Here is a 26,626-nt window from a genome sequence, read left to right as displayed (position 1 = left end):
ACACTATTCGTAACATGGGTATGGGCTGCGTGCATAGCGCATGCAGCATAATACCGCGCTATATCATGCACGTTTACGTTTTCAACCAATAAGCGCACGTTTACGAGAGCGCGGGGCGAGCGAGGAGGTATTGCGCTTGGCGATTCTACCCTCTTTTTGGTGCACTGGGACCTAGCAAGACTCAATGTCTTTCTACATGTCTCAGTACACTAGTTTACAAAAAGAAAAAATATCAACATGTATGCATTGAAACGGGAAATAAAATTACTTGAACTTCAAGTGACATGATGGTTTAAAAAAAAAATTGAAGGGAAGATTCTTTAGTTCCTTAATAATAGATTTAACATTAAATAATTGATTTAACTTATTTACATTAGGCCTGCGGTAATAGTAACATACTTCTTACGCTCATCAATGAAAAACGGTCACAACAAAACATAATGAAATTCATCACCCTGTCCAAGGACCCTACACAACGAACATATTTCAAGAGGTAGATCATGAGATGAATAGGCCCTAACGACATTTAGCAACTGGCAGATTATGATTACCACATCGAAATTTAAATAAAGATATCCTATCTCCTACATTGTACCTCCAAATTTAACAGATATTTTTCTATACCAGCTTCTTGTTTTTTTTTTTTTTTTAAATCTGTAATTGAAACATAAACGATTTCTATTAACTTCCTCATTCCAGTTTTGATAATCTATATCATGTAATTTACGGTCCACTGATGACTTTACAAATGCATAGATATGTCTAATTTATAGATGTCTAAGATATTTTTTATTTTTAAGACCCATCTGGTATGAAAATCACAATTTTCATGAAGTTTTCGTAACATGTATCCGCTGTAAGAGAGTTTAGATACTTGACATTGGCTAACCTTTGCACAAAAATTAACCATGCATGTGTACGCATCTCCACACTATACTTGCGAGGGCAAATGTGCCAGCTTCGCTGTACACCATGCTTTTGGCAGTGCCACGATGTTTTAAGCAAACCTTTAAAGAAAGTTCCTATGAAATATCTCAATACTGTATCCCCACACTTCACTGCCATAAAATAAAATCGGAACAACAAGCTGATCAAAAAGTTTACACTGAATATCCACAGGTAAGCACAGTTCTTTAGATTGCTAAGTAAAGCAAGCACAGCTTATCTCGCTTGATTAACCTGTTTATTGATAGCTTTATTGATGGAACCATTATAATTGAAAGTAGTTCCGAGGTATTGTATAATTATCAACAACCTTAAGGTGAATATCGCCAAAAGTAAACTTGGGGTATCTGCGCACTTCAAGTTCCACGAGAAAATACAACAATCTTTGTTTTACTTCTGTTAACAGACAGTTTCCAAAGCTCAGAGTACTGGTGTACAGTTGATAAAGCAGTTTGCAGTTCGTCAGCAGACTCAGCCATAGCCATCGTATCGTCACAGCATAAAGGATCGCATAAAGACGTAGAAATACTTTAATGTCATCATTACTGAGATTTTTCCTAATCTCAGAAGCACACATATCAAGACCCTTATAATGCCTATACTAACATAATACGTAAAATCATTCAAATATATTACAAACAGTAAAGGAGACAAAATTTCTTCATGCCTAACTCCTATGCTACAAGCTAAAGAATTGGACAAAGTATACCCCAACCTTTTACAAAATTTTGCATTTAAATACATATTATAAACAACCCTAATGATATTACCATTAATACCCTTAGAAAAGAGTTTTTACTACAGGGATGACCTATCAATTGAATCAAAATCTTTCTGAAAGTCTTTAAGCGCACAATAAATTCTCTTATACCACGATGCAAATAATACAATTTAAGAAGACCAAGGAATGTGAAAATATTATGATCCATTGTGCTATAGCTTCCTCTGAATCCAGCTTGTTCTTCACCAATAATCCCAGCACAATTCATAAATTCAGTATAAGTCTAGTATTTATGCAAGAAAAAAAAAAGGGGGGGGGAAGGATCTCTCTTTTATACGCTTTATCTTTAACTCTCTCCAACAAGCCCTCAACGACGGTACTTCTGTGTATGATATTGCCAATACACACCGTATGAACTAGGAAGGCAGTCCTGGCAATGGGCTGTCACCCTCATTGCACTTTAATTGTTCTGTTGGGATCGGTTTATGTTTTGAGAGGTATACTTTTAATCAATGACTTGCAACACAGTTGAGTTTAATTTCAAAGATCACTTTATTCGAGAGGTGTTTTTAATGGGAGCGATTCCCTCTCCTTGAGCTTCAGATTCCAAGTCCTCTTCTCTGCATGATAAAATTCTCCTCATACATTCAATGATACACATTGGTTATAACATACTATGAACAATGAATGGGTGAATGGAGGTGGAGTCTTCATGATAAAGACAGGTTTTAATTGGGAAAAAAAAAAAACCTTTGGTTGTTATAGAAACAAAGACGGGACTAGTTTTGTAAAGGAGGTATATTCTTAGTTTTTGGATTCAACAGCGATTCTAAGTAATCAATGGGGGAAGGGCAGGATGTTTGGGTTTGATTTAACTTGGTCGTAAATACAATTAGATGGAGCGAAATGTACAATGTAATATTCGAGGGATGATGAAGGTCGATGACTCACTGGAAGAGGTGGAGAGTATATATTGGTAGGGGTCTTCGACTGGCCGGAGGTGAAGATATATATCCGGTCATAGTCGAATGGGAGGGGGTATAGCAGGAAGGTAGCCCACCTCCTTGGGTATCGTGATAACTTTCTGTATCATTACACAACAGCTGCAAAGCAATCATCGATGCTTAAACTAAAGCTGTTATAGGCCTTTGAAGAATGTTATTGAATCCCTGCCTGAACCATGAACGAGAATCTTTCACAAAGCTTTTATAATGTTAAAGAGAGTCAAAGTATATAAAAATAGAATATAATCCTACAGTTCTCGAATCACGTCTAGTTATCTATATGCAAATTTCTCCTCTTGATTCCTGGGACAGTGCGATCACTTCCGTCTGAAGAATGAAGGCAGAGCAGCTGATCATTTTACGAGACATACGTTTTCTCTTCAAGTTTGCCCGAAGTTACATCTTCATTGCTGAAAAGTACGCGTGAAAACTTTGACACGTTTTCTACGTGATATATTACACGTAGCACATTCCTATTCATTACACCAAATTGGTGACTTTTATTCATAATAGCTTTGAGTTTATATGGGTGTTTCCACCTTGCTTTGAATAGATTACCATGGGCTCCATGATAAAACATTTGCCGTAGGTCTACTTCTTCATTCGCAATCGTAACCTCATGCTGGTAAAATGGTAGCTCCACGCCTATTTTATTAGCGCATTGCGTGTAAATTCGGACGGGGGAGGTAAATTGACGCCTTCGAAAACAACAATACCGACTACATTGAAACATTGAAACAAACATCATTATTTTGCTGTTTTTATTGACATATTTTATTAACATCTTACAGGGTCATTGGTGGGATTGTGAGAGCTAAGGTATACTAAGTTAGAAATGCCGTTGTGTTGTTTGGATGCACTGCTGGCTGGCTGGCAATGGACTTTATCATACAATATATAGAATTTCTTAAGATTAAAAGTAAGTATAGCAGCATATCATAGTATGCATTGTATTACAAGAATATAGTATATTGAAGAACACATTATCGTGATTAATATACTGGTAGTACCATTGCACGAAGATACAACTTTAGAACTCGAATCTTGGGTGTCTGTGTATGTGTGTCTGTGTGCGATGTTTGGATGTTGAGGCGGATTGTGTATGTGCACTCGTTTTGTTAGAAACAAACGAAGATCGTAATTCTTTCTCCCTCGTAACCCCCTCCTTAAACAGCTTTTCTCTATTAAATTGAATGCAAAAGTAGGACATTGATCACCTGAAAGTAATTGGACGCCCAAAACAGGCTTATCATGGCCTTTGCATGAATTTAAATAAATGGGGAATGCATTCCCTTCTATAGTGCTTAATTTTGATTTTTCGGAAAGGAAATAATAGCGCCCTTAAAGAGGATGAAATTGATATTTCAGATTCCGAATTTGAAAGCGCGATATTTCTGCGGACCTAAGCAGCTGTAATGCGTGAATTTGACTGCACGTTTATGAATTGGAATATAAATCGTATGAAACTGACCAAAAAAACCAAAACAAAACAAAAAAACTAGATCATATTGACAGACCTCCCTTAGATCCTTACCGGACTCTTGAAAAAAAAGGTGCAGTAAGCGTGTTATCAAAGTCTTCCATTCCCAATTGTATCGTCTCGGAAGAAGATGACGTATCATAATGACCTGAACAAGTGCTCCTGAAAGCTGTCGTAGCTAAAAATAATGACTGTTTTGATTCTAAGTTTAATGTCAGCACGTTCTTGTTATACGCTCTCACACTGTTATGTACCGAGACATATGCCTACTCATTTTTTCTTAATTCGGTAACTTCTTTGCGCAAATTTGTTTTGAAATCGTTAGACGTTTAATCATTTCCAATCCAATCGAGACAATGACCATAATCATCGTTGCGGTTTACGATCATTATTCTCTTCGGCATAAATATTGCGAATCTTATAGCATAATTTGTGGGGTTAAAACATATTCAACGAAACTAGCAACGTTATAACATAAATGTTAACTAATCAAGAAAGGGAGAATCATATTTATTCTAAGTACTGAGTGATCATGCATTGTTTGTAAAACTTAGTGTTAGCATAAATAACGTGCCTGTCTGAATATCGTTTTTTAATTCTTACCGAGGATGCTGCACCTCCGGGTCCAGTTTTGCTGATTTACGTCCAGGCTCCTTAAGATATGCATTAAGGCATAATATGCCTATAACAACCAGTATTCTGTACAGCTTATGGGAAGATGCTAACGTCATTTACACTGACTTGGCTTGAATGTGGTACTGAATTGAATACTAATACGACCCAACATAGGCGCCGGAAGTGGGGGGGGGGGGGGGGGGGGGGGGGGCAGGCGGCCGCCCCCCCCCCCCCCAATCCAAAAAGTGGGGGGGGGGGGCAAAACGCATTTTTGCCCCCCCCAAAAAGCCCCCCCCCCAAAAAAAAAAAAAAAAAAAAATATACATACATATATATATATATATATATATAATAATGATAATAAAAGTAAATGAATAAACAAAGAAAATAAAATAAATATGTATATATATGAATAAAAGGGACAGAATATGGCTACAAACGGCAGCCTTGGGACTGTAAAATGTCAAAATTTTCAAGCTCGCTTCGCTTCGCTCGCTCGCATCCAGCAGTTGAGCCCGGTGCGCCTCCCCCTTATTTCTAAAGCGAAAAACATAGCTACGACGGCAGTTGTTGGACTCTAGAATGTCAAAATTTTCAAGCTCGCTCGCTTCGCTCGCTCGCATTGAACCGTTCTGCCGTTCTCCTAATGTTGCTGACAGTAATTGCCAGCAGTTGCGCCCGATGCCCCCACCCCTTAATTTCCAAAGCGAAAGATAAATATAGCTACAAACGGGAGTTTGGGGACTGTAAAATGTCAAAATTTTCAAGCTCGCTCGCTTCGCTCGCTCGCATTGAATCGTTATGCCACTCTCCTAATGTTGCTGCCAGTAATTGCCAGCAGTTGCGCCCAATGCCCCCCTTAATTTCCAAAGCGAAAGATATAGCTACAAACGGGAGTTTTTTGACTGTGAAATGTCAAAATTCTCAAGCTCGCTCGCTTTGCTCGCTCGCATTGAATCGTTATGCCATTCTCCTAATGTTGCTGCCAGTAATTGCCAGCAGTTGCGCCCGATGCGCCGCCCCATTAATTTCCAAAGTGAAAGATATAGCTACAAACCCCAGTTTGGGGACTGTAGAATGTCAAAATTTTCAAGCTTGCTCGCTTCGCTCGCTCGCATTGAATCCTTATGCCATTCTCCTAATGTTGCTGCCAATAATTGCCAGCAGTTGCGCCCGATGCGCCCCCATTTATTTCCAAAGCGAAATATATAGCTACAATTAAAACTCCAGTTTTGGAACTGTAGAATATCAAAAATTTCAAGATCGCTCGCTTCGCTCGCTCGCATTTTATTGTTATGCCATTCACCTTATGTTGCTGACAGAATATAATTTGTCGATCGTTTCACATCGTCATTCCATAATCCATGTAAGGAAAACTTACAATGTTCCTCAATGACTGCGTTGTTGAATGTATCACATTCCGTAATGTATTGTAGTCCCATTATTGCTCACGCATGCACACACGCACAAGCATACAGACCGTCAAAATTACTTTATGGTTCCCCCCATGTTTCGACCCACCGTACGCCACTTTACATATACTGTATATATATATATATATATATATATATATATATATATATATATACATATATATAATAGATGTGTGTCCGTGTGTGTGTGTGTGTGTGTGTGTGTGTGTGTATGTGTATATTGTGTAACATATGCATGGTCTAATCTTGAGCCCCCTCCAATGTTTGCCCCCCCCCCCAATCCAAAACTGCTTCCGGCGCGCCTGCGACCCAAATAAAGTGCTGAGAGTTTAAATATAGTCCTAACATGGTAAGTTTACTTACCCATTTTCAGGGCATAGGCATTCCGAAAACACACTTACAATCAAATTAACTGAACGAATTAAAACGTAAAACATAATTTCCATGTAATAAAATGAAAGTTCCTCCTGAAGCAATGCAATTTCAGAACATTATATACCCGATAGTGTATTCTAAGTGATAATTCATATTCGGTTTATACGTCAAATTACAATAACGGACCATAGCAGTATTAGTCACGCTTGATGCTAACAGCTTGTTAGCTGCATGCAGTTTACTAATTATTTAGACCTATACTGCCAGGGCACTATTCGATGAGGAAGCACTATCGTTCTTCATACCCACTACTGTACAGGGATTGGGCTTCAGGAATAAAACTCGGATACACCGACTTTGTCGCATTTCATACGTTTGATCTCACAATAGACATCCGAAAGGCCAACATGCCAACTTTTGAGGTCAAAAACATCCGACGTCATCCGGGGACTGCCGTTTCCGCCGAGCAATCCGGGATGGTCCGTGTAGCTGCTGCGTAGATGCCGTGTTGATCCGTGTAGTAGCCGGATGGGACCGGCATGGTCCGTGTAAGCGCCGTGTAGATACTGTGAAGATGCCGTGTTGATAGTGTGTGCACAGGAAACGCTCGTCGACGCTCAATCCAGGGCGAAATTATCCCTGAACTGCAAAATCTATTACGAGTTGTTGAGTCCCTGAACTGCAAAATCTATTACAAGTTGTTCTATCAAAGATATGACAAATGAAAAAGAGTTATTTTCCTCTTTTTCTATGATAAATACGACGTTCCGGTACATTCAAACATAACTAAAAATTCCGCGAACTTTTCCGATGATACAATGGTAAGATTGGCCCTATTGTTCATTTAGAGCTATTCAGGATAGAGAGATAAGCCATGATCTTACGATTGATTTGTGACATCATTTCATTCCCTATAGTTGCAAACAATGTGGTACCAGCTACAGAAGTATCCAATATACAGATTTGATTGTATGTTTGAAAAAGATCAAAAAGTTACTTTGACATAAATGCAGCCGTTGAAGTACTATGAAACAACTATCAGGCTCCTTCTCAAACATAATCTCTAGGTCAAGCAGAGATGCGGCAGCATTCAAACCTGCAGGGACGAAACAATAGAAATACCTATGAAATCGTTGCGACCAAAATAATTGTACATAATCATTTTACGCTCATTAAGATTTTTTTCACTGATCTAATAAGTGATGGGGTACCTCATGAAGCTCAAGTAAAGAGAGGGAGAGAGAGAGAAAGAAAGAATGAGAGAAAAGGGGAAGGGCTTTAACAATGCTCCTGCAAATGATGCATTGCACACATGGAGCGAAGATTATTTATAGGTTTCCAGCTCAATTTTGTATTGTTTGTCACGCAAACCTATAAAAACAAAACAAAACAGTCGAGTTCACGATACTTGTGATCGCTTCGTTGAATCGTATCATTTCTTACGAATTCATTGTCGTTCATTCAATTCGTCATTCGCGCAACATACATTTTAATGGAGTCAGCCAATTTAAATTAAGAGCATAGGAATATACTTTTAACATTTAAATCCATTCCCGTCTCATACAATTAGTTATCCTTGCAACAACAAAAAAGTGCAAACGTTTTAAGGTGCATTTAGGCATAGTCCCAGATAGGTATACGTGAAGAGGCCTTTTGCCTACTGGCATTATTCATCTTTTACCAACTAGTATACAAGTGAGACATGAAAATAATGGAATCAACTAGTACCAGTAAACTTTTACTAGTATCAACAGCTCACCAGTGCGAATTCACCAGATATAAACTGGTTAGCAAGAGCAAGACTTCAACTGGTATCATCTGGTTTCATTGAGTATTGCTTATTTCGTTACTGGAAATTAAGAGTTACCTTCTGATACCCGGGTTGAAAACAGTCAAGATCAGTTTAAACCAGTAGAGACCAATTAAAAGTATTTACTGGTTTCTACTGGCTTTTCTTTTTTTCAATGTGAGTGGGGTTTCATCAACTATACATATCGAACAATTTCATTTGGAAGACAAATTGCTGTTTGTTTGTGTTTTTGTTTGTTTGTTTGTTTGTGTGTGTGTGTATGTGTGTGTTTATTTAGGATGCGACTGGCATTTGTTTGCCCGTGCTAAATTGCAGAAATGGAAATACGGAAGGACAAGCATATACAATGCAACGTTCGAGCTTGTGATGTCACATATTGTGTACAACGCTATAAAGAAAATTCAACATATTTTCACTTCTTTGACATAATAAAACAACACTTGACTTGCCTCTTTCAGAATACAAGGGGATTAATATTTCCCTTAACATACATCAGTGACAAGTCAAGGAAATGTGAACTTTTTGCAAAAAAAAAATTATGAAATTCTCTTTATATTTTCCTTATATTTTTCTACCCATATGACATCACACACTGTAGTAGTTTCAGTTTCAGTTTCAGTTTAGTTTATTTTGCACCAAGCATAAAAAAATATACAGAGCATACAACAAAACATGAGTGTACAAAATGAGATACAAAAAGAGAAAAATTCATAGGACATACGACATAAAAGTAAAAATAATGTGGCGGTATGACTACATACAGAGACAATGCCATTGGTTGGGGAAGCAGCAAGAAAGGAAAAGCCCTTGTGAGTTAGTAGCTGACCCATTTTACTGTAACATACATACCTATGACAGATTTAAGAAAAAAAATGTCAGTTAAATTGACAATACAGAACAAGTCAAACCGATGCAATCATTACAAAAGAAAACTACGGAGGTATGGACGATAACAACACAGAAAACAGCAACAACAAAAACAAAAACACGCCTTGAATTAACTATGTTTGTAATCTTCCAATAAAAAGTGTTTATATCTAATTCTGAATTATTTATGGATTTTGATGCTTTAATATCTCTAGGGATAGAATACCATATATGAGGGCCCTGATATATAACTGAATTTTTGAAAAATGAGGTGCGCATGTGATATAGATGATAGTTTGCAGAATTTCTTGTTTCGTAATTATGGATAGTGCTGTTCAGCGAAAAATAATTTAAAAGGGATTCTGGAAGGAACTTTTTGTAACATTAATACATAAAAATACCCAACTGTAAAAGATAAATATCATAAAATTGCAGCATCTTATACAAATGAAAGATTGGTTTTGAATGGGCAAGATATGAAGCATGGTGTACAATACGTATTGCACGTTTTTGTAAGACACAAACTCTGTTCAACTGGGTTTTTGATGCATTGCCCCAAATTATGATCCCGTATGACAAATGTGGTAAAACAATTGAATTATAGATCATTTTTAAAAACACTGTAGGCATTGACTTTGATTTATACATAACACCAATATTCTTTGCCAACACATTACAAAGGTTATTTACATGAGCATTCCAGGTAACATTTTCATCAAGTATTAATCCTAAAAACTTCAAAGCCGACACACGTTTTACCCGAGAGGCACAGATATTGACAGAAAAATTATCAATATTACATTTTCTCTTGGTAAATAACATATAATTAGTTTTTTGAACATTAATTGTAAGTTTATTTGAATAAAACCACTTTGTCATCAGAGTAAGTTCTTGGTTCAAAATAATTTGTAACTCTAAAATATTCTTGTGTGAAAAAAATATGCTCGTATCATCGGCAAAAAGAATAAGCTTTAAAGTTTCAGAAACATTAAGAATATCATTGATATATAACAAAAATAGTAAAGGTCCCAAAATAGAGCCCTGGGGCACTCCGCATCTTATGCCTAAATTAATCGATTTATCATTACAGATGCTTACATGTTGTTTACGTTCACACAAATAACTCTTAAGTAATTGTAATGGTAATCCTCTAATTCCATGCATATAATTTACGTACCAATATACTATGATCAAGCGTGTCGAACGCCTTACTTAAATCAAGAAATACACCAATCATATATCCTTTATTCTCAATCGCAGTTACAACTTCATGCACAAAATTCACCATTGCAGATGATGTGGAGTGCCCCGGCCTAAAACCATATTGATTTTCATGTATTATATTGCACTGTGTAAGAAAATTAAAAAGACGATTATATATACACTTTTCTAATATTTTTGAAAATACTGGCAAGACTGAAATTGGCCGATAATTAGAAACAAGTTCCGGATTTCCACTTTTAAATACAGGAATCACTCTAGCAATTTTCATATTTTCTGGAAAAATACCAAATTCAAAACACTTATTAGATATCAAACACAAACGTTTTGCTATCACATGTATAACTCTCTTTACAACTTTTATGTGAATATCATCATATCCGGCACTGATAGTTGATTTTAAATTACAGACTATGTCTATGATTTCTTTCTCAGTAACAGGGTTAAAATAGATAGTGCGTTCATTTACTTTCACATATTGCATAAAATTATCAGTAAGATCTTGTGTAAACTTTGAATTTAAATCATATCCAATATCAACGAAGTACTTATTCATAACATCGCATATATTTTCTTATCAGATACTTTCTCACAATTCTTTAATATTCCATTGCACTTGAATGTGTTATTTTCTTTGCCCATTGCTTTATTTATAATATTCCAAGTTTTTGTCGTACTTCCATTACATTCGTTTAACTGTCCGACATAATATTGTTTTTTGGCAAGTTTAATCATATTTTTAACTTTGTTTCGACATTTCTTATACACAGTCTCATGATGTTCACTCGGATTCTTTACAAATAATCTATACAAACGACACTTTCTTTTACACAACTTACGAATTTCATATGTTATCCATGGTTTACTTTTCTTAAATTCTTTTTTTGTAACACACTTTTTTAGGGAAACAAAAATTATAAACATTTGAAAACTTAATCAAAAAAATCACTATACATACTATTAACATCATTTGCGTCAGGTGACCATTCCACATTCTCCATCATACGTACACAAAGAGTGATAGTGGTCTCGTTGATATCCCGCTTTTCATAACTTGTCTTGCTTTGGGACTTAATACTATTATCAGGGATACAAAATACCGGCAAATGATCAGATATATCTGTAAAAAGGGCTCCTGAATGAATAACACATGTATCATTTGTAAGTACATTATCTAAAAGAGTGGCAGTTTGTTTTGTGATTCGCGTGGGGCATTGCACAGAAGGGAACATGGAGTACAACATCAACATATCTAAAAATTCATTAACATCTTGCACTTTCCCGGCATTCAATAAATTCATGTTAAAATCACCCATCAAATACATTATTTTCTTTTCGTTATGAACAACGTCTAAAATATGAGATAGATAAAAACGAAACTCATCAGTACTTTGATTTGGAGGTCGGTAAACAACGCCAACTATTGACGAATTCTTATAATTTCCAATTTCCACAAAATACTTTCAATGAAATCATTGTTTACATCTAGATCAATGCGTCTCTTACAGTCAATATCATTTAATACATACATACTCCTCCATACAACTCCTCCTCCACGCTTACTTTTTCTATGATTTTCCTCAAATCTATAATTATCAATATTATACAAAGACAATGCAATATTATCATGAAACCATGTTTCAGTTATGCCTACGATAGAGGGCTGTACAGACAGAGACTCTAAAAACAATGCAACCTCATCATAGTTATGACACAAACTGCGGGTATTCACATGTACACAAAATATCTTATCATGAAATTGTTTGAGTTCAAAATTACTATCTAAAAACTTATTAAATTCATTAATTGTCAAATTCCCCTGCGAGAAGATATTCTCCTCAGAGTCAGAAGGAGTTAGATAATCCTTAAGAATACTTGAATCAACATTGTCAAGGCGCTGAAAATGACGGTAATTATTCTTACTGGACATTACAATGAAACAACGAAAATACACACAAACATAACTACAGAGTGGTTGAAATAACTATCACACAATTGGCAAGTTGAGGAAAAACAAAGAATAAACGATGCAAAAATTAGAATGGTATAAACCTAGATCGTATTTTAGTTGTAATCAAGAGCAAAGAAACACCAGGAGAAAACACCTTTCAATTATTTCATTAGACACTAAACTTTTGAGATATGAGTGGTAGTATTGAAGTTCGGATCCTTTATATTGTCAGACATGTAAGAAATCAATCAACAGAACCCAGTTTACATAGAATCAATAATCTATTAATCACTTCATATGTTGGGTGGATCTTCAGAGCTTTTGCAAGTCAATCTTGCTGAAGATTCTTTTTGGGATTGTTTTCCCATTTGATGCCCTCATGGAAATGATGATCCTGCCATCTATGGTCCAAGCTGACAGGACCTTGGTATTTGGTCTTTTCATTTCAGCGAAGGCATCCCAGGGAAGTGCACGATTTGTGTCAGTAAGATCCTCATATATGCTGATTCCGCTTTTTTGTTCCTTTAGCTTTTTTCTGTTTCTCAGCAGGGCCTGACGATGACGATACGATGCCAGTTTTACAATGATCGCACGCGGTTTGGGTGTAGTACCAGCAGGTGGTGGATGACGACGACTGATGCGATGACATCGATCAATGTCTCCTTGTTGAAGGCCAATTCCCAGGTTGTTATTGGCGATGCGAAGAACAGCGTCGTCTGTCCTCTCCTGTGCATTTTCTGTGACACCATGTATACGGGGGGAAATACGGCGAGAATACTGCTCCAGGTTATTCAACTGTGGATGAGTGTAGATTTGAGATGGCATCTTTGTTTTGCACTTCCTTTGACTTTAATGTTGCAATTTCTTGCTCAGATTCCAACACTTTTGTTTGCAGGTCCATGATGAGTCCCTCCTGCTTTTCTAGACGATCACTAAGTTCACATAGTTTCTTTGAGATTATCTCGGTCACTGCCTCCTTGATTGTGGACCAGACTTCGTCATTTGTCAAGAGTTCTTTCACAAGGTTCTTTGTTGTTCTTGTGACTGCCATTTGGCCTAGATGTTTTCAGTGACACTCACCTCATCAAAGATGCATTGAAAGACACTGCTATTCAGGTAAGTACTCTGGTATGCACAGTATTCGAAGTCTGTTAGATACAAAGATCTTCAAGGCATAGTTGAGTGAATAAGGTGAGTATGCATACGGTACATGCACTGAAATGGTACTGGTACTGTTCAACTTACAAAATGCCCAGCAAGATATCCAGTTCGTGGGTCTAGAAGTGGAGTAACTCCAGTGACACCCAGTTCAGAAAGTTTGAAGGATATGGCAAGATGAGGCAGATGATTCGAGATAAGCTGGTATCTCACTGAGCGGCGAACGTTTGCGCACGTAGCGAATTTGAGATTCGCCAACTTTTCTGGCGAATGTTTGCGAAAAATCAAAGTTCGCTTCTGCCGTTAGCGACAGTTAGCGACTTTTAGCGATGTTTAGCGACAATTAGCAACACTTTAGCGAACGTTTGCGAAAGTGTTTGCGAAACACAGGTGGCGACTATTAGCGAATGTTAGCGAATGTTAGCGACAGTTTTGCAAATGTTAGCGACAGTTTTGCAAATGTTAGCGACAGTTTTGCAAATGTTAGCAACTGTTTGCAAATCCCTTGCGACAATTAGTCCATGGGCCAAGACCCGAAAAATGGGTTGTTGGTACCATCTGAGGTGGCACAACCTTTTTGGTGTCAGTTTGTTTGTCGGGCATAGATATGCTTATCAAGCTATGATAGCATTTCCAAATGAGTAGCTTAGTCAAATTAAATGAATTTTTAACCAATTTGGTCTCGTTTTTATATCCCTTTACTTATGAATCGAAACTAAACCGCAATACAAAGAAGAGCACTGCCTTCTGTATGTCCACAGGTGTTCTGTTGTAAACGCGGTGCGTTTAGTCTTTATTCAAGGCAGCGAAGGGAATATCCAAAGGGTTATGATGTCCACAGCAGTCACGCGGTGCGCTTAGTCTTTATCTAGACCAATGTACCGTTATCATATCTAAAGTTCCTCTTAAAAGGGATTATCTATACTGTTTTTATACTACCCTATCAACAAATACATCAGTTTTAAACAAAAATCACTCTGTTCATTTACAATATCATTCATTATAATGTATCGTAGTGTACCGGTACATTGTTTTTGCATTATCTTATATTGTTGGAGGGAAATAAAGCGACATTGGCTTGGTATCAGCGTTTTCACCATAGCGTTTTCGCTGGAAAATGATAAATAATTGAAAGATACGGTAAAATTCACGAGGAATTGCTTTTGTTGTTGTTGTTGTTTTTAGATAAAAGGATATACACTGTATCATACGCTTTGGATATTCCCTTCGCCATCTAGAATAAAGACTAAGCGCTGTGGACATCATAACCTTTGGATATTCCCTTCGCTGCCTTGAATAAAGACTAAGTGCACCGCGTTTACAACAGAACACCTGTGAACATACCATAGAGCTGCATTTTACAGCTCTACGGAACATACAGAAGACAGTGCTCTTCTTTGTATAGCGGTTAGTTTCGATTCAGAAGTATAGGGATATAACAGCGAGACCAAATTGGTTAAAAATTCATTTACTATGACTAAGCTACTCATTTGGAAATGCTATCATAGCTTGATAAGCATATCTATCCCCGACAAACAAAATGACACCAAAAAGGTTTTGCCACCTCAAATGGTACCAATATCTGGCCTGGCCCATGGACCAAATTGCGAATGCCTTGGGACCTGGAAAATTACCAGGCGATTATGCATAGTCAGACCCATAAAACGAGCGTACAGCCTTCCACTGCATCCAGATCTCTTGTGACCACCGCTCAAGATGGATTTCAAAAGCATGGAAATGAATTTCTGCCAAGAAGAAGCTCAAGGTGCGGCTATCCTTGAAGAGCTTCTTTGCCTAGCTGCTGCAGCTACAGCTATCGTGCAGCAAAAGAGAAAAAGAGAAGATGAAGAAAAAAAAAAGAAAGAAAAAAAAAGACCGTTTGGGTCAGAGAGTGGTTGCTGCAGAGGACAGACTTTGGCCAATACGAAAAGCTCTTGCAGCAGTTGCATGATGGAGATGTAAAGAGCTTTAAGAACTTTCTCAGAGTGGATCTTGGCCTGTTTCAGGAGCTTGTTGAGAGGTTAACCCCCCGCATCCAGAAGAAGGACACAAACCTAAGACGAGCTCTTGAGCCTGGTCTGAAGCTGGCCATTGCATTGAGATACATAGCCAGTGGTGATAGTTATAAGTCCCTGTCCTACGGGTTTCGTGTTGCACCCAACACCATTTCGACCATTGTGCCAGAGGTCTGCCAGGCCATCTATGAGGAACTTCATGAAGAATGCATCAAGCTTCCTACAACTGAGGAAGAGTGGAAGGAAGTTGCCCAGGGCTTCTCCGACAGATGGAACTTCCACCACACGCTGGGAGCCATTGACGGCAAACATGTGGCTATCCAGGCTCCGTCTCACTCAGGATCCGCCTACCATAACTATAAGGGCTATTTCTCTGTTGTAATGTTGGCAGTTGTGGATTCCCAGTACAAATTCATGTATTTGGATGTTGGTTCCAATGGCAGCTGCTCAGACGCTGGAATCTTCAAAGATAGTGAGCTGTACTCAGCTTTGGAAGAGGGAGCAGCAGCCCTACCTCCACCAGAACCCCTGCCTGACGATGATCATCCAATCCCCTTTTTCTTTGTGGGGGATGACGCTTTTGGCCTCAAAGACTGGATGATGAAGCCCTATGCCACCAGGAACATGACGAAGCCTGAGAGATTGTTCAACTATCGTCTCTCAAGAGCAAGGCGAATAGTTGAAAATACATTTGGCATATTAGCACACAGATTCAGATGCCTGTTAACCACAATGCTCCAGAAGCCTGAAAATGTGGAAACGATTGTGCTGGCTTGCTGCTGTCTCCACAACTTGTTAGCCGCTAGAACACCACAGAAGATCGCCAGAAGAGCTGACAGAGAAGAGACTGATGCAGACCATTACCAGTGGACAGATGGAAGCAGGAGGTCCGAAGACACACATGCCTCTTTGCAAGTTGTTGGAGGAAATGTTGGAACCAGAAGTGCTAGAGAGACTACTATGCCACAATTGGCAAGGTTTCTTGGCAGGACAAGGCTATTGATGTGAACAAGTACAGGAAGAGATCTACCTGATTTTGAACTGTGTTCGGCAATGCCAAAGACTGATGATGGAAAGTTATGACGTTATCATTATGTGTAAATATCAATTTTTTTGAAGGGTCATTCTGGGGTCCCCCCCCCCCTCTCCAGTTCTCGGAAGCTCTATCTTGCTCAACTCGGTCATGACTATCTCATTTCTATGGTTTAGCAGAAAAGTGTACTCTGAAAGTATTGTGTATCGGATTTCCATTTTTTTCTGACATCATGACGTAAAATTCAATTCTTTGACACTACAAAATCGTCCCTATCGCCATTGTGTCACGTAATGTGTATTATGCTTATCGAAGAAAAAGAACAACTTCAGCGCAGAAAAGAAGTGTTCTGTCAATAATAGGCAAAGTTTGATTAGTATGACCAAGTTCAGTTTGTTCACCGTGGTTTTGTTGGTTTGCGCATTATGATTGTGAAGAATGTAATTACAGGTCTTTGGGAATGAATAAGAACTATCGTAAGACCTTGTTTATTGATCCCTGTGAAATTGTTACTGATGAAATACCGTGAGTTCATTTTGTTTCTAGATAGGGTACCGATCACCGAAAGTTGTGGTTTTAACAATTCTAATTATCTACAATGTCTCTCGCTATGTATTTTCGGTCCATTGTGGTTTCAGATTCACGGATAGACCAGATTACAAAATCCGGTTTATTTGGTCTGCTGCAAATGATAATGCATTCAAAGAAACATCCGAGTTATCTCTGCAGGGGTTCAATGTGACATGTAAAATAGAGTTTTCCCCAATGTGCATACAATTTCTTTCTCTATTGAAATTATGTTGAACTCATAATCAGTTGGCATAGAATGAAGGTAGACATACATATATACCAGGATAAAATAGTGTTTTATTACATCTCAAAATCAACGGTATAGAAAATGACATCATGTTTATGTTAACTACTGAAGCAAATTAAACTATACACAGTGCGTTCCTTAAAAAAAAAAAAAAAAAAAAGGTAATAGAAGTTCAGTGCAGAGACAACTGTCATTCCAGATTCCTTTCATGGACGGGAAAATGTGTCAGGTCAGGACCAATCTGTTTATTAAAGTGTTGTGGTTTAACGTGGATTTGACTGGTCTTGTACTCTTTTTTTATTGTTTTTTTTTCTTTATTAAGTTAATTAATTTTTTTATGCAACTCTTGTATCTGTGTCGTGAGAAACGGTCGGTTAATCAAGTAGTTGGTAATTGAACAAGCGACGACGGAAATCGTGAATCGTGAATCATGAATCAAATGGAAACAGCGTGACATTGATCACTTCAATTTTAGATTTTCTTGGAACATTTGAAACTTGGAAAAAGTGGGTTGGTACCTGTCACATTCTGAATGGTAAAAAAAAAGTGATGCTCGACAGTGGTGATGCAAAGTAGGTGTCAATGAATAAAGATAAAGAGTCATTCCTTAATATATCTGTTAAAGATCCATGGTACAAAATTGTGTAGTTGAGTTGAGAAACCTTTCCCCCCTCCAAATTCACATGTTGAGTGCACTCCACAAATGAAATTACTTACAGTTTATTGGTAATATATATGAGAAAAGCCATAAATCCTGAAATGAAAAAAAAGAAGACAATTTTATATCAAATATCAACAAGACAAAAAAGATATAAGAAAACTACATTTATTACAATGTAACGAACTCAGTCTCGAGTCTATCTCGAGTTATCTGTATAAGGTGTAATAATAAATGATTACTACAGCTTCCAAACATTTTCATTTGCTGGCAATTCAACTTCATACTTGTGAACTGAAATGATCAACAACGGCGGAAATGCCAATAAGAAATATGAATAAACTACAATGAAAAAAAAACCTCTCCTATTCTATCTACGTACCTTCTTTATGTGTGTTTGTAATATGAATCGTACATGACAGTGTTTGTTTAACATACAAGTGTATATAGTTTACTCTATACTAATTAACTAAATCATATCAGACGGTCTTTCCTGGTAAGGGAGTAAAGACATAAATACCGAATTAAAAAAAAAGAATAAAAAAACCTCAAAATCAACAACACACGAAATTACAATCAAATGAAATAAAAAAAGTTATTGACTACAATATGCAAAACCCTCTCTTGTCTAGGTTTTTCTGTGGGGTTTCAGTACGAAATAAGACAAAAAACACGTTTTCAAAATTGACTAACTTGCAAAGGTGACTCCATACCTATGCACTGAAATTATATCACACTTATTTCTATTCTTGGTAGCATAAGTATAAGCATACGTACGCAAATAAAAAAAAAAGGAAATGACCATTCATGAATTCTAGCTCTTGAAATCAACAACAGAGAATGTAAAAGATGTCGTTAAAAATTACACACAAAAAACTTATCTTGTCTACGTTTTCTGTAGGGTTTCAATGTGAAATGTAAAAACAGGTTTTCAAACTTTACTAACTTGCAAGATAACTCCATACCTATGAACTGAAATTATATCACACTTGTTTCTTCTCTTGGTAAAATGAGTATAAACATGTAAGTACCCATATAAAAGGAAGGTTATTCATGAATTCTGAATCTTAAAATCGATAACACAACATGTAATAAGAAAATTACACAAACGATAATATAACATTGTTTTTAGAGTTTTTAACCGGATTAAGTAGTGGTGGTGGGTGTACTGGTCTGGCAAGTGACTGGGCTGGCTACGAAATCACGTCCGGAGAAGTTCACTAGCGAACCGAGACTGGAGTTTATGCCATCACTGCCTGCGGTCGTAGGTGTCAAGGTGGTGGTGCTGGTGGCGCTTGGCTCTACCTGCAGGGTAGCTGGCTGGCGGGTATACTCTAGCTGATGTGGAGGGTATAGCTGTTGCGGCTGCGGAGGGTATTGTTGTTGATGGTGAACGTACTGCTGTGGCTGATAAAAGTACTGCTTCTGTTGCTGCTGACTGTGTTGCTGCTGCTGACTGTGCTGCTGCTGACTGTGTTGCTGCTGCTGACTGTGCTGCTGCTGACTGTGCTGCTGCTGCTGACTGTGTTGCTGCTGCTGACTGTACTGATGCTGTTGAGCGTGATGTTGTTGATGCTGCTGCTGCTGCTGCTGAAGGCAGCGCCTACTGCCAAACTCCAGAGTCAGGGCCAGCACCTGCTGGCTGTAGTCAATCCATTCCTGGCCTTCCGGAATCCTAGTCATCAGAGTTGCGAGGTACTGAGCGAAGCTTTTAACTTCTGCCTCGTGGCTCGAGAGGGATACGTTCTGTCCTAATCTCTGCTGCATTGCCTGATCTGCTCTAGCCAAAACCTGGAACAGAGAGAGAGAGAGAGAGAAACAAAAACATGTCATCAATAATTGTGTTAACAATTGACACGTATAAGCGCCCAAGACAGATCATGACTACTTTTCACAGGTATGCACTATTATGTACACTAAAACTCTACAATGATACAAGATACCTTGAAGACACTTGAAATTAGGCCCTACATGAATAAAAATCCATATATAGAGCACTTCATATTATGGACTGGGTGACTGATAGACAAGTGCATCTCTACAAACAGTACACTGCATGAAAAGAAAATAAAAAAAGAAAGGTTGGTTACCTGTGAAAGCATTTCATCAGTGTTCTCATGGATGGTGAAGGAATCTCGGCAGAACTGTCAGCTGGCAGAAGCACTCTGCCTATTGACATCCTTATCAAGTCCCTTGTGCCCAGGAAGAGTGCTGGTGGATGGAGCACAAGGGATGGAATCTTCATCATCACTGCATAAGGAGGCAACTGACGGTGGTTGTGATGTTGGTTTGGAAGAAGCCTTGGAAGAGGGGAACTGCAGCATAAAAATATCAACATGTCAATGCTTTGATAATAGCTAAAAGGACAGTAAACTACTTTTATGTTTATTTTTGTTTGTATTTTGAAGGAATTGGGTGGGATTCTCACCTGGTGTGTCACCTTGCCACGCCTCTTCTTGATATGTGGGCGGAGGTAAGCAAACTTGGTCATTATCCACTGGTCCGTAGTTGTGAGCTGCTCATCTGCCTGTCCAGACTTCTTGCAGCTAAGCTTGACGAACCTGGTCCTGTAATTTTTCAGGAAACCCATGACCTGCTTATCTGTAAAACAAAACAGAAAATGAATATAGACAGTGCTGTATGTAAGTTCTTGTTCAAAATGTTTCGCGTACCCTAAATAAATTGCTTATGTATCATAATTATATGTTTCATTGTTATTTCATTCAACATGTTATTTGTTACAAACTTGATAATTATACCCAGGACCATGTAGAGCAGTATGGATAAAATTATTCAACTGCTGACCTTGTCAGGGTTACATAAATAATACAACTAGCGGAATTAAAAACACGCGAAACTCTTCTTACCCCGCCGGTAGCGAAAAATTAGTCGCACGAAAATATCCACTTTTACAGTAACTGGGATTATGCATAAAAAACATCATGACGTCATCAAAATTGCATTATAGCATAATCGCATTAATTCACAATACTCCAAATGAAATATATTAATCAACTTACAGGTCGGTGCGGGCCGACAAACTGCTTCACCACCTCTCTCTTGGTAGTTGTGTCCTTGAACTCTTCCAAATAGGAGTTGTAGAACATGGGTTTTTTCTTCAAAAAAAGCAGCTAAAAGTTCTTTGTCCTCTGATGTCCAAGTATAGGAAACACCCGACTTCTTCTTCTTCTTCGTCTGTTTTCCTTCCCCATCATCAGAGGGTGATGAGACAGAAGACTCCTCATCCTCTTCAACCTCAGTGGGTTCATCAGCAGTACCAGGGGGGTCAGCAGCAACCTCCTGGACTGGAGGGAGATCTTCTTCAACCGGGTCCAGGGCATGGTCTTCCCCCGTCCCCCGAAGGGCCTTAACTTTCCTTTTTACAACTTTCTTCTTCGGCATGACGAACTAATGTGACAAATTTCTCTCAATGGACCAATTTTACATAGGAACCATGTGTTTACGTGTTCGCTAGCAGTGGCGAATCAAAAAGAATGTAAGCCCCAGTCACATAATGCTCTGCGTCCGGTGTTACGTCCAAAAAAGTCATTTTTTCCGCGGACCCCAGCGGATCCTTTGCCGTCACCAGAAATTTGTACAAAACATGCGGGCAAAAAATGCGGGCGATACGGGCAGATACGACCAGATGCGAATACTTGCGTCCACTTGCGGATATTCTTACGAATTGGAACATAATAGTTCTGAACACTTGCGGAGAGTTCCGGATATTTTGGGATAGTTACGGATAGTTACAGATTGTTATTAATAATTATGGACAATTTGGTTTTCTCTTACAATTCCTGCTAAGTCAGTGTATTATGACAGCAAGGTTATCACATTTTGGACTGTCTTACATTGTACACTGGGGAAAATTGAAATTGAATTACGTACAAGTTGTGAAAAAATCGTAATCCTTTAAAATTTGCTTCACAATAGTAAAAGATATATGAAATTTTGAACTTGAAGTTTGGATTTTGTTTGTGCAACTCAAATATGAATAAACGTCATAAATGTAAAGAATATAATTATGTGACCGTGCATCACAAAACGAACAAAAAGTCGCACACACTGATTTTGTGTGAGGACTGAAAATAGGTGAAATGGGTCAACCGAGCCGATCTTGACTTGCCTACCCTGGGTAAATAAGGCCTTATCATTATTATTATCATTATTATTATTATTATTATTATTATTATTATTATCATTGTTGTTGTTGTTATTATTATCATTATTATTATTATTATTATTATTAGTAGTAGTAGTAGTAGTATTATCATTATTATCATTATTATTATTATTTTCAGTTTAATCTGATAATCCCCTCATTGTTGTTACTCCGGTGGTTTCCATCCTGTTTTTTGTCCCATTCATCGCACAACCAGAACGGCTTGATAAAAATTAAGCGCTTGAATAGACACTGTACTTCAGAGCCTCTTTTCTCAGTTTACACTTTTTCTAAGTGTGTGCATTCTTTCCACTATTTAGATAGGTTAGGAGAGTCCATTTGATTTGAGTAATACATCATTTTAAAGCTTAAAGTCTGCTTTTTCAGAATATGCTCTTAACTAAAATTTCATGTGTGGCGACTTTTTGTGTGTTTTGTGGTGCAGGGTCACATATAACATCACTTTACCACAAATAAGATACAAAGTTAAACATTAGAGTAAGAAAATATTACTTGCAGTCATGGAATAGACAAACTGTGGTTACGCTGTCGTTGCTCAGCGATATTCATGACTTACTGGGTTATGTTAAGAAGATATTTATGATAAAGCAATGCTTATTAAATTTACAGAAAAAAAAGACATCAGAACTTTCAAACACCCCTCCCACACCCAAGTACAATATCAAGTCATCTCTTGAAGTAATGTATTTTCTGTTTGAATTTCTTGTATGCATGTCATTTTGTAATGCGCAGTAGAGTATATTATCATAGTAGCTGCGCAATATAAACGTCCTTTGTTATTATTGTTATCATTATCATTATCATTATTATTATTACAGTGTATTATTATTATTATTATCATTATTATTATTATTATTATTATTATTATTATTATTATTATTATTATTATTATTATAAAAAATGTAATACACATTCGATGGAGCGTAAAGTGCATGGGTAAGACTATAGAGAAATAAATTCGTTCTCATTTTATATAGTTGCCCGTGTCCCACACCTTCCCCGGCCAGAAAAGTGAATAAAATGCTATCACCCCATCCCCTACCCAAAATATTGCTTTTTTCGAAAAATACACATTCGAAGAGTACAAGAAAAAAAAGTTCAGCACCAAGAGTCAACCAATATCATGAATATACATGGTATGGGTGCCACTTAAAATGACCATTAATTGTGGGAGAAATTTCATAATTTGACCATGCAGTTCTGCCTCTCCACCGCTCCGACTGTGTTGTAGCATTCCTTCAGGTAAAGGCGCTGCAGCTTGGCAACAGAAGTAGTGTGCCTTCCCACGAGTCTCTGTGTTCCCATGCGAGTGGAAAACGGAAAAAGTCGAAGGAAGTAATTGTCCGCAACATCCGTAGCTGTCCGTGAATATCCGTAAGCGGACGAAACTGTTGTGATACGTTAACTTGCGGTTAATTTCGGATACTTACGGTGGACGTAAGCGAACGCAAACGGACGGAAGGTAAATTCTTTTGCGGATGGTCTGCGTCCAAGCCACGGGTAGTTACGTTCAGTTACGGATAGTTACGTTTGGTTACGGTAACTTGCGTAAGTTTGCGTCCGTGGCGTCCCTCTGCGAAATTTTGAACATTTCAAAATTTCGCAGGTTCGGGGACGTCATTTTGCGTTTCTTTACGGATGAGTTACGGACAGTTACGTCTACATACGTCCCTGCGGATGCCTGCGTCCACGCTGCGTCCCCCTGCGTCTACTCATTCGTATCTATCCGCGGCGGACGTAATCCATCGTAAAGCACTGTGTGACTGGGGCATTAGCGACACCTCATTACGACCGTTTGCGAATTCTTGCGAATGTTTTGCGAATTCTTGCGAATGTTTTGCGAATGTTTGCAACCGTAGCGAAAATACGAATTCGCAAAGGTTCGCAAAGAAATTTTGAACATGTTCAAAATTTCTTTGCGACAAGAAAAACTGTTTGCGACAATAAAAACCGTTTGCGAACTTTCTTGCGAATGTTAACGAACCTTTTGCAACCGTTTACGAACCCTGGCGAATTCCCAAATTCGCTACGTTCGCAAACGTTCGCCGCTCAGTGAGATACCCCCTTCAGGTTCAAAAACTACCACAATTCATTCTCCAGGTGTAACAGAGATATATATGCTCCAGAGAGATATCACATTTTGGTGGTATAGAGTGAAGACACAAGTCAAATTATCAGAGCTGTCGTTAGAGCTGTCGTTAGAGCTGCCAATGTTTTGACTTATTAAGCAGTGTCTGCGCAGATACTTTGAAAATTTATAACTTTTGAATGGATCGTCCAATTTTCCCCAAACTTTCACTAATGTATTCTACTAATATTGCCGCATTCACTCAATCCACATGTATATGAAGGTGGACTTGTCCTTCAAGCCCCGTGTTGTATCTGTCGAATTCATGGGCCTTATTTGCCTAGTGTCGAACTCATTGGCTGTATGACTCGTGAGCTGTTTGACTTGTGGGTGTCTGTCTAGTGAGATGACCCCTAAATTTGGCCGAGACCAGACTTGTCTTTCTCTGTCCAGCGCGCTACATGTAAATAACTAAACTTCGAAGCGCAACATATACTACCACACTTACTCACACATACAAATAAAAATCGGACGCATTACTCCATCTAAACTCATTCAAATTTCTAAGTAACAGGGGAAATGCTTGAAAAAAACAACAACCCTGAGATTGTTAGAGAATATTGAAGTAAGGATGCATTGCTGATGGGGTAGAAGATGTTAATTTTACGGCATGGAATGCAACTTTAGGAATGTTTGACAAGCGGAAACACAGCTTCTTAAAAGTCTGCACCTGATGGAATTGTTTTAATTCAATGTCCATGACTTTTCACCGATTGACGTGTCAAACTCTTCGAGGTTAACAAATACAATTCTGAAAAACGTACCTTCAAGCAAGACGGTCGTAAGGACGATCAGATGTGATCTTCATGGTGAATGATGTTCTCTCCTCTGTTCGTGTTTGAAGTTTGGTGTCTGATGAGTGCATTCCTTTGCAATTTATCAGCCCGAAAGAAAACAAAGCAAGATCATAAAAACTTGGATTATGTATAGGGCGAAAGATCAAGATTTTATTTGCTTGACTTACTTTAACGCAATGGGTGTCTCGACGTTTTGAAAAACACTGATATCTTTAAATCAGCTTAAAAAAAAAATTATACACTAAAAAGGCATTTCAGGGTTAAACATTTGTTCACGTTTATCTCATGCATTATGAAAAGACATTCTTTTGTCAACTCTTCAAACATACCGTCTTATTGATGTAAAAGCAACAGATGAATGCCCCTCCTTCAGCAAACAACTTGAGCAGTTGAAAACAAGCTTTGTTATACAGTTTGTACGTAATTGTTACAGTTTTGAAAGCTTCCTGCAATGTCTAACGTGTATGCATCAATATAATACCCTGAAATCCTGATGATTGAACTAACAACTAAAAATAAGAATAGTCATAATCTTCCCTTGCGTGATCATCAAAAATCAAACACAAACGATTTCATTTTGATAAACCCTCTTGTGACTTGCATTTTTTTTCGTTTGGAGGGTAAACAACAATCAAAGAGTATTTGTCGATTCACTTCCATGATTGACTTTGTTTTTGCTTATTCACTCCTTCACTGTAATTGTAGTATAGTGGTGCCATATTTCTACATTCTTCGTGAAAAGGGGATGAGGTATGTGAGCAACAATCTACCATCCATTGTCGTTACATACCAACCCATGATACACCACTTTTACTGTACATTAAAAATAGTCATCGTTTGTCTAACGTGTGAACATGCAGCATTGTAACACAATTGTGGTTTCATTTCAATCACTTCTCTTGTGACCTATTCAAACCTTTTAAAATAATCTTTATAGTCTGTTTCGATTCCCTTTGCTGATTGACGTTGTATTAGCTTGAATCCATGCAGTTTACGCCTATATACGCTATTATTATTATTATTATTATTTATTCGGCTTTCATTCACAAATTTCATTAGTACATATTTCGAAATCAGAACATACACTGGAGTGGTAAGGGTGCACCAGGTTGGCCAGCCCGGGTCTGGAAAGAGCCAACTAAATGACTTGGGCCCTCAGGCCATCCTCCCCAACCCACCTGGTGCACCCAAAACAGTCAGCTTACAATATAAAAAGATACAAATTTCATTAACAGGCATACATTTAAACAAAAACAAAAACAAAGCAACCGTTTCTTTGTAAGTGTCAATTAAGATATGTGTAACTACCTATCTTTCTTATTCCATTCAAATATCAGAGGCCATTTTCTACATAACAAAACTAAGAAAGAATATTAGATACATTGCACATATGTTTGTCAACTCTTGAATGG

General features: G+C 37.8%; 1 protein-coding gene across 1 annotated transcript; it reads left to right on the top strand.

Moving 5' to 3' along the window:
* The first annotated feature begins 13,757 nt into the window (after window positions 1–13,757).
* LOC139711647 (putative nuclease HARBI1) lies at window positions 13,758–16,603 on the top strand. The gene is made up of 2 exons (XM_071623508.1): window positions 13,758–13,784; window positions 15,587–16,603. Exons 1-2 carry the CDS (start codon window positions 13,758–13,760, stop codon window positions 16,601–16,603), a joined length of 1,044 nt encoding a protein of 347 aa, XP_071479609.1.
* Window positions 16,604–26,626: the final 10,023 nt, after the last annotated feature.

Source organism: Diadema antillarum, unplaced genomic scaffold (genome assembly GCF_040938485.1).
Source record: "Diadema antillarum isolate AM-2024a unplaced genomic scaffold, OU_Dant_1.0 seq00001678_RagTag, whole genome shotgun sequence".
NCBI classification, from domain to species: Eukaryota; Metazoa; Echinodermata; class Echinoidea; order Diadematoida; family Diadematidae; genus Diadema; species Diadema antillarum.
This window is presented reverse-complemented; position numbering and strand designations above follow the sequence as displayed.

Coding starts and splice junctions, on each gene's coding strand:
- LOC139711647 (XM_071623508.1), top strand. CDS start 13,758: ATGAGGCAGATGATTCGAGATAAGCTG. Junction 13,785..15,586: donor AGATGATTCGAGATAAGCTG/GTATCTCACTGA, acceptor GGCCTGTTTCAG/GAGCTTGTTGAGAGGTTAAC.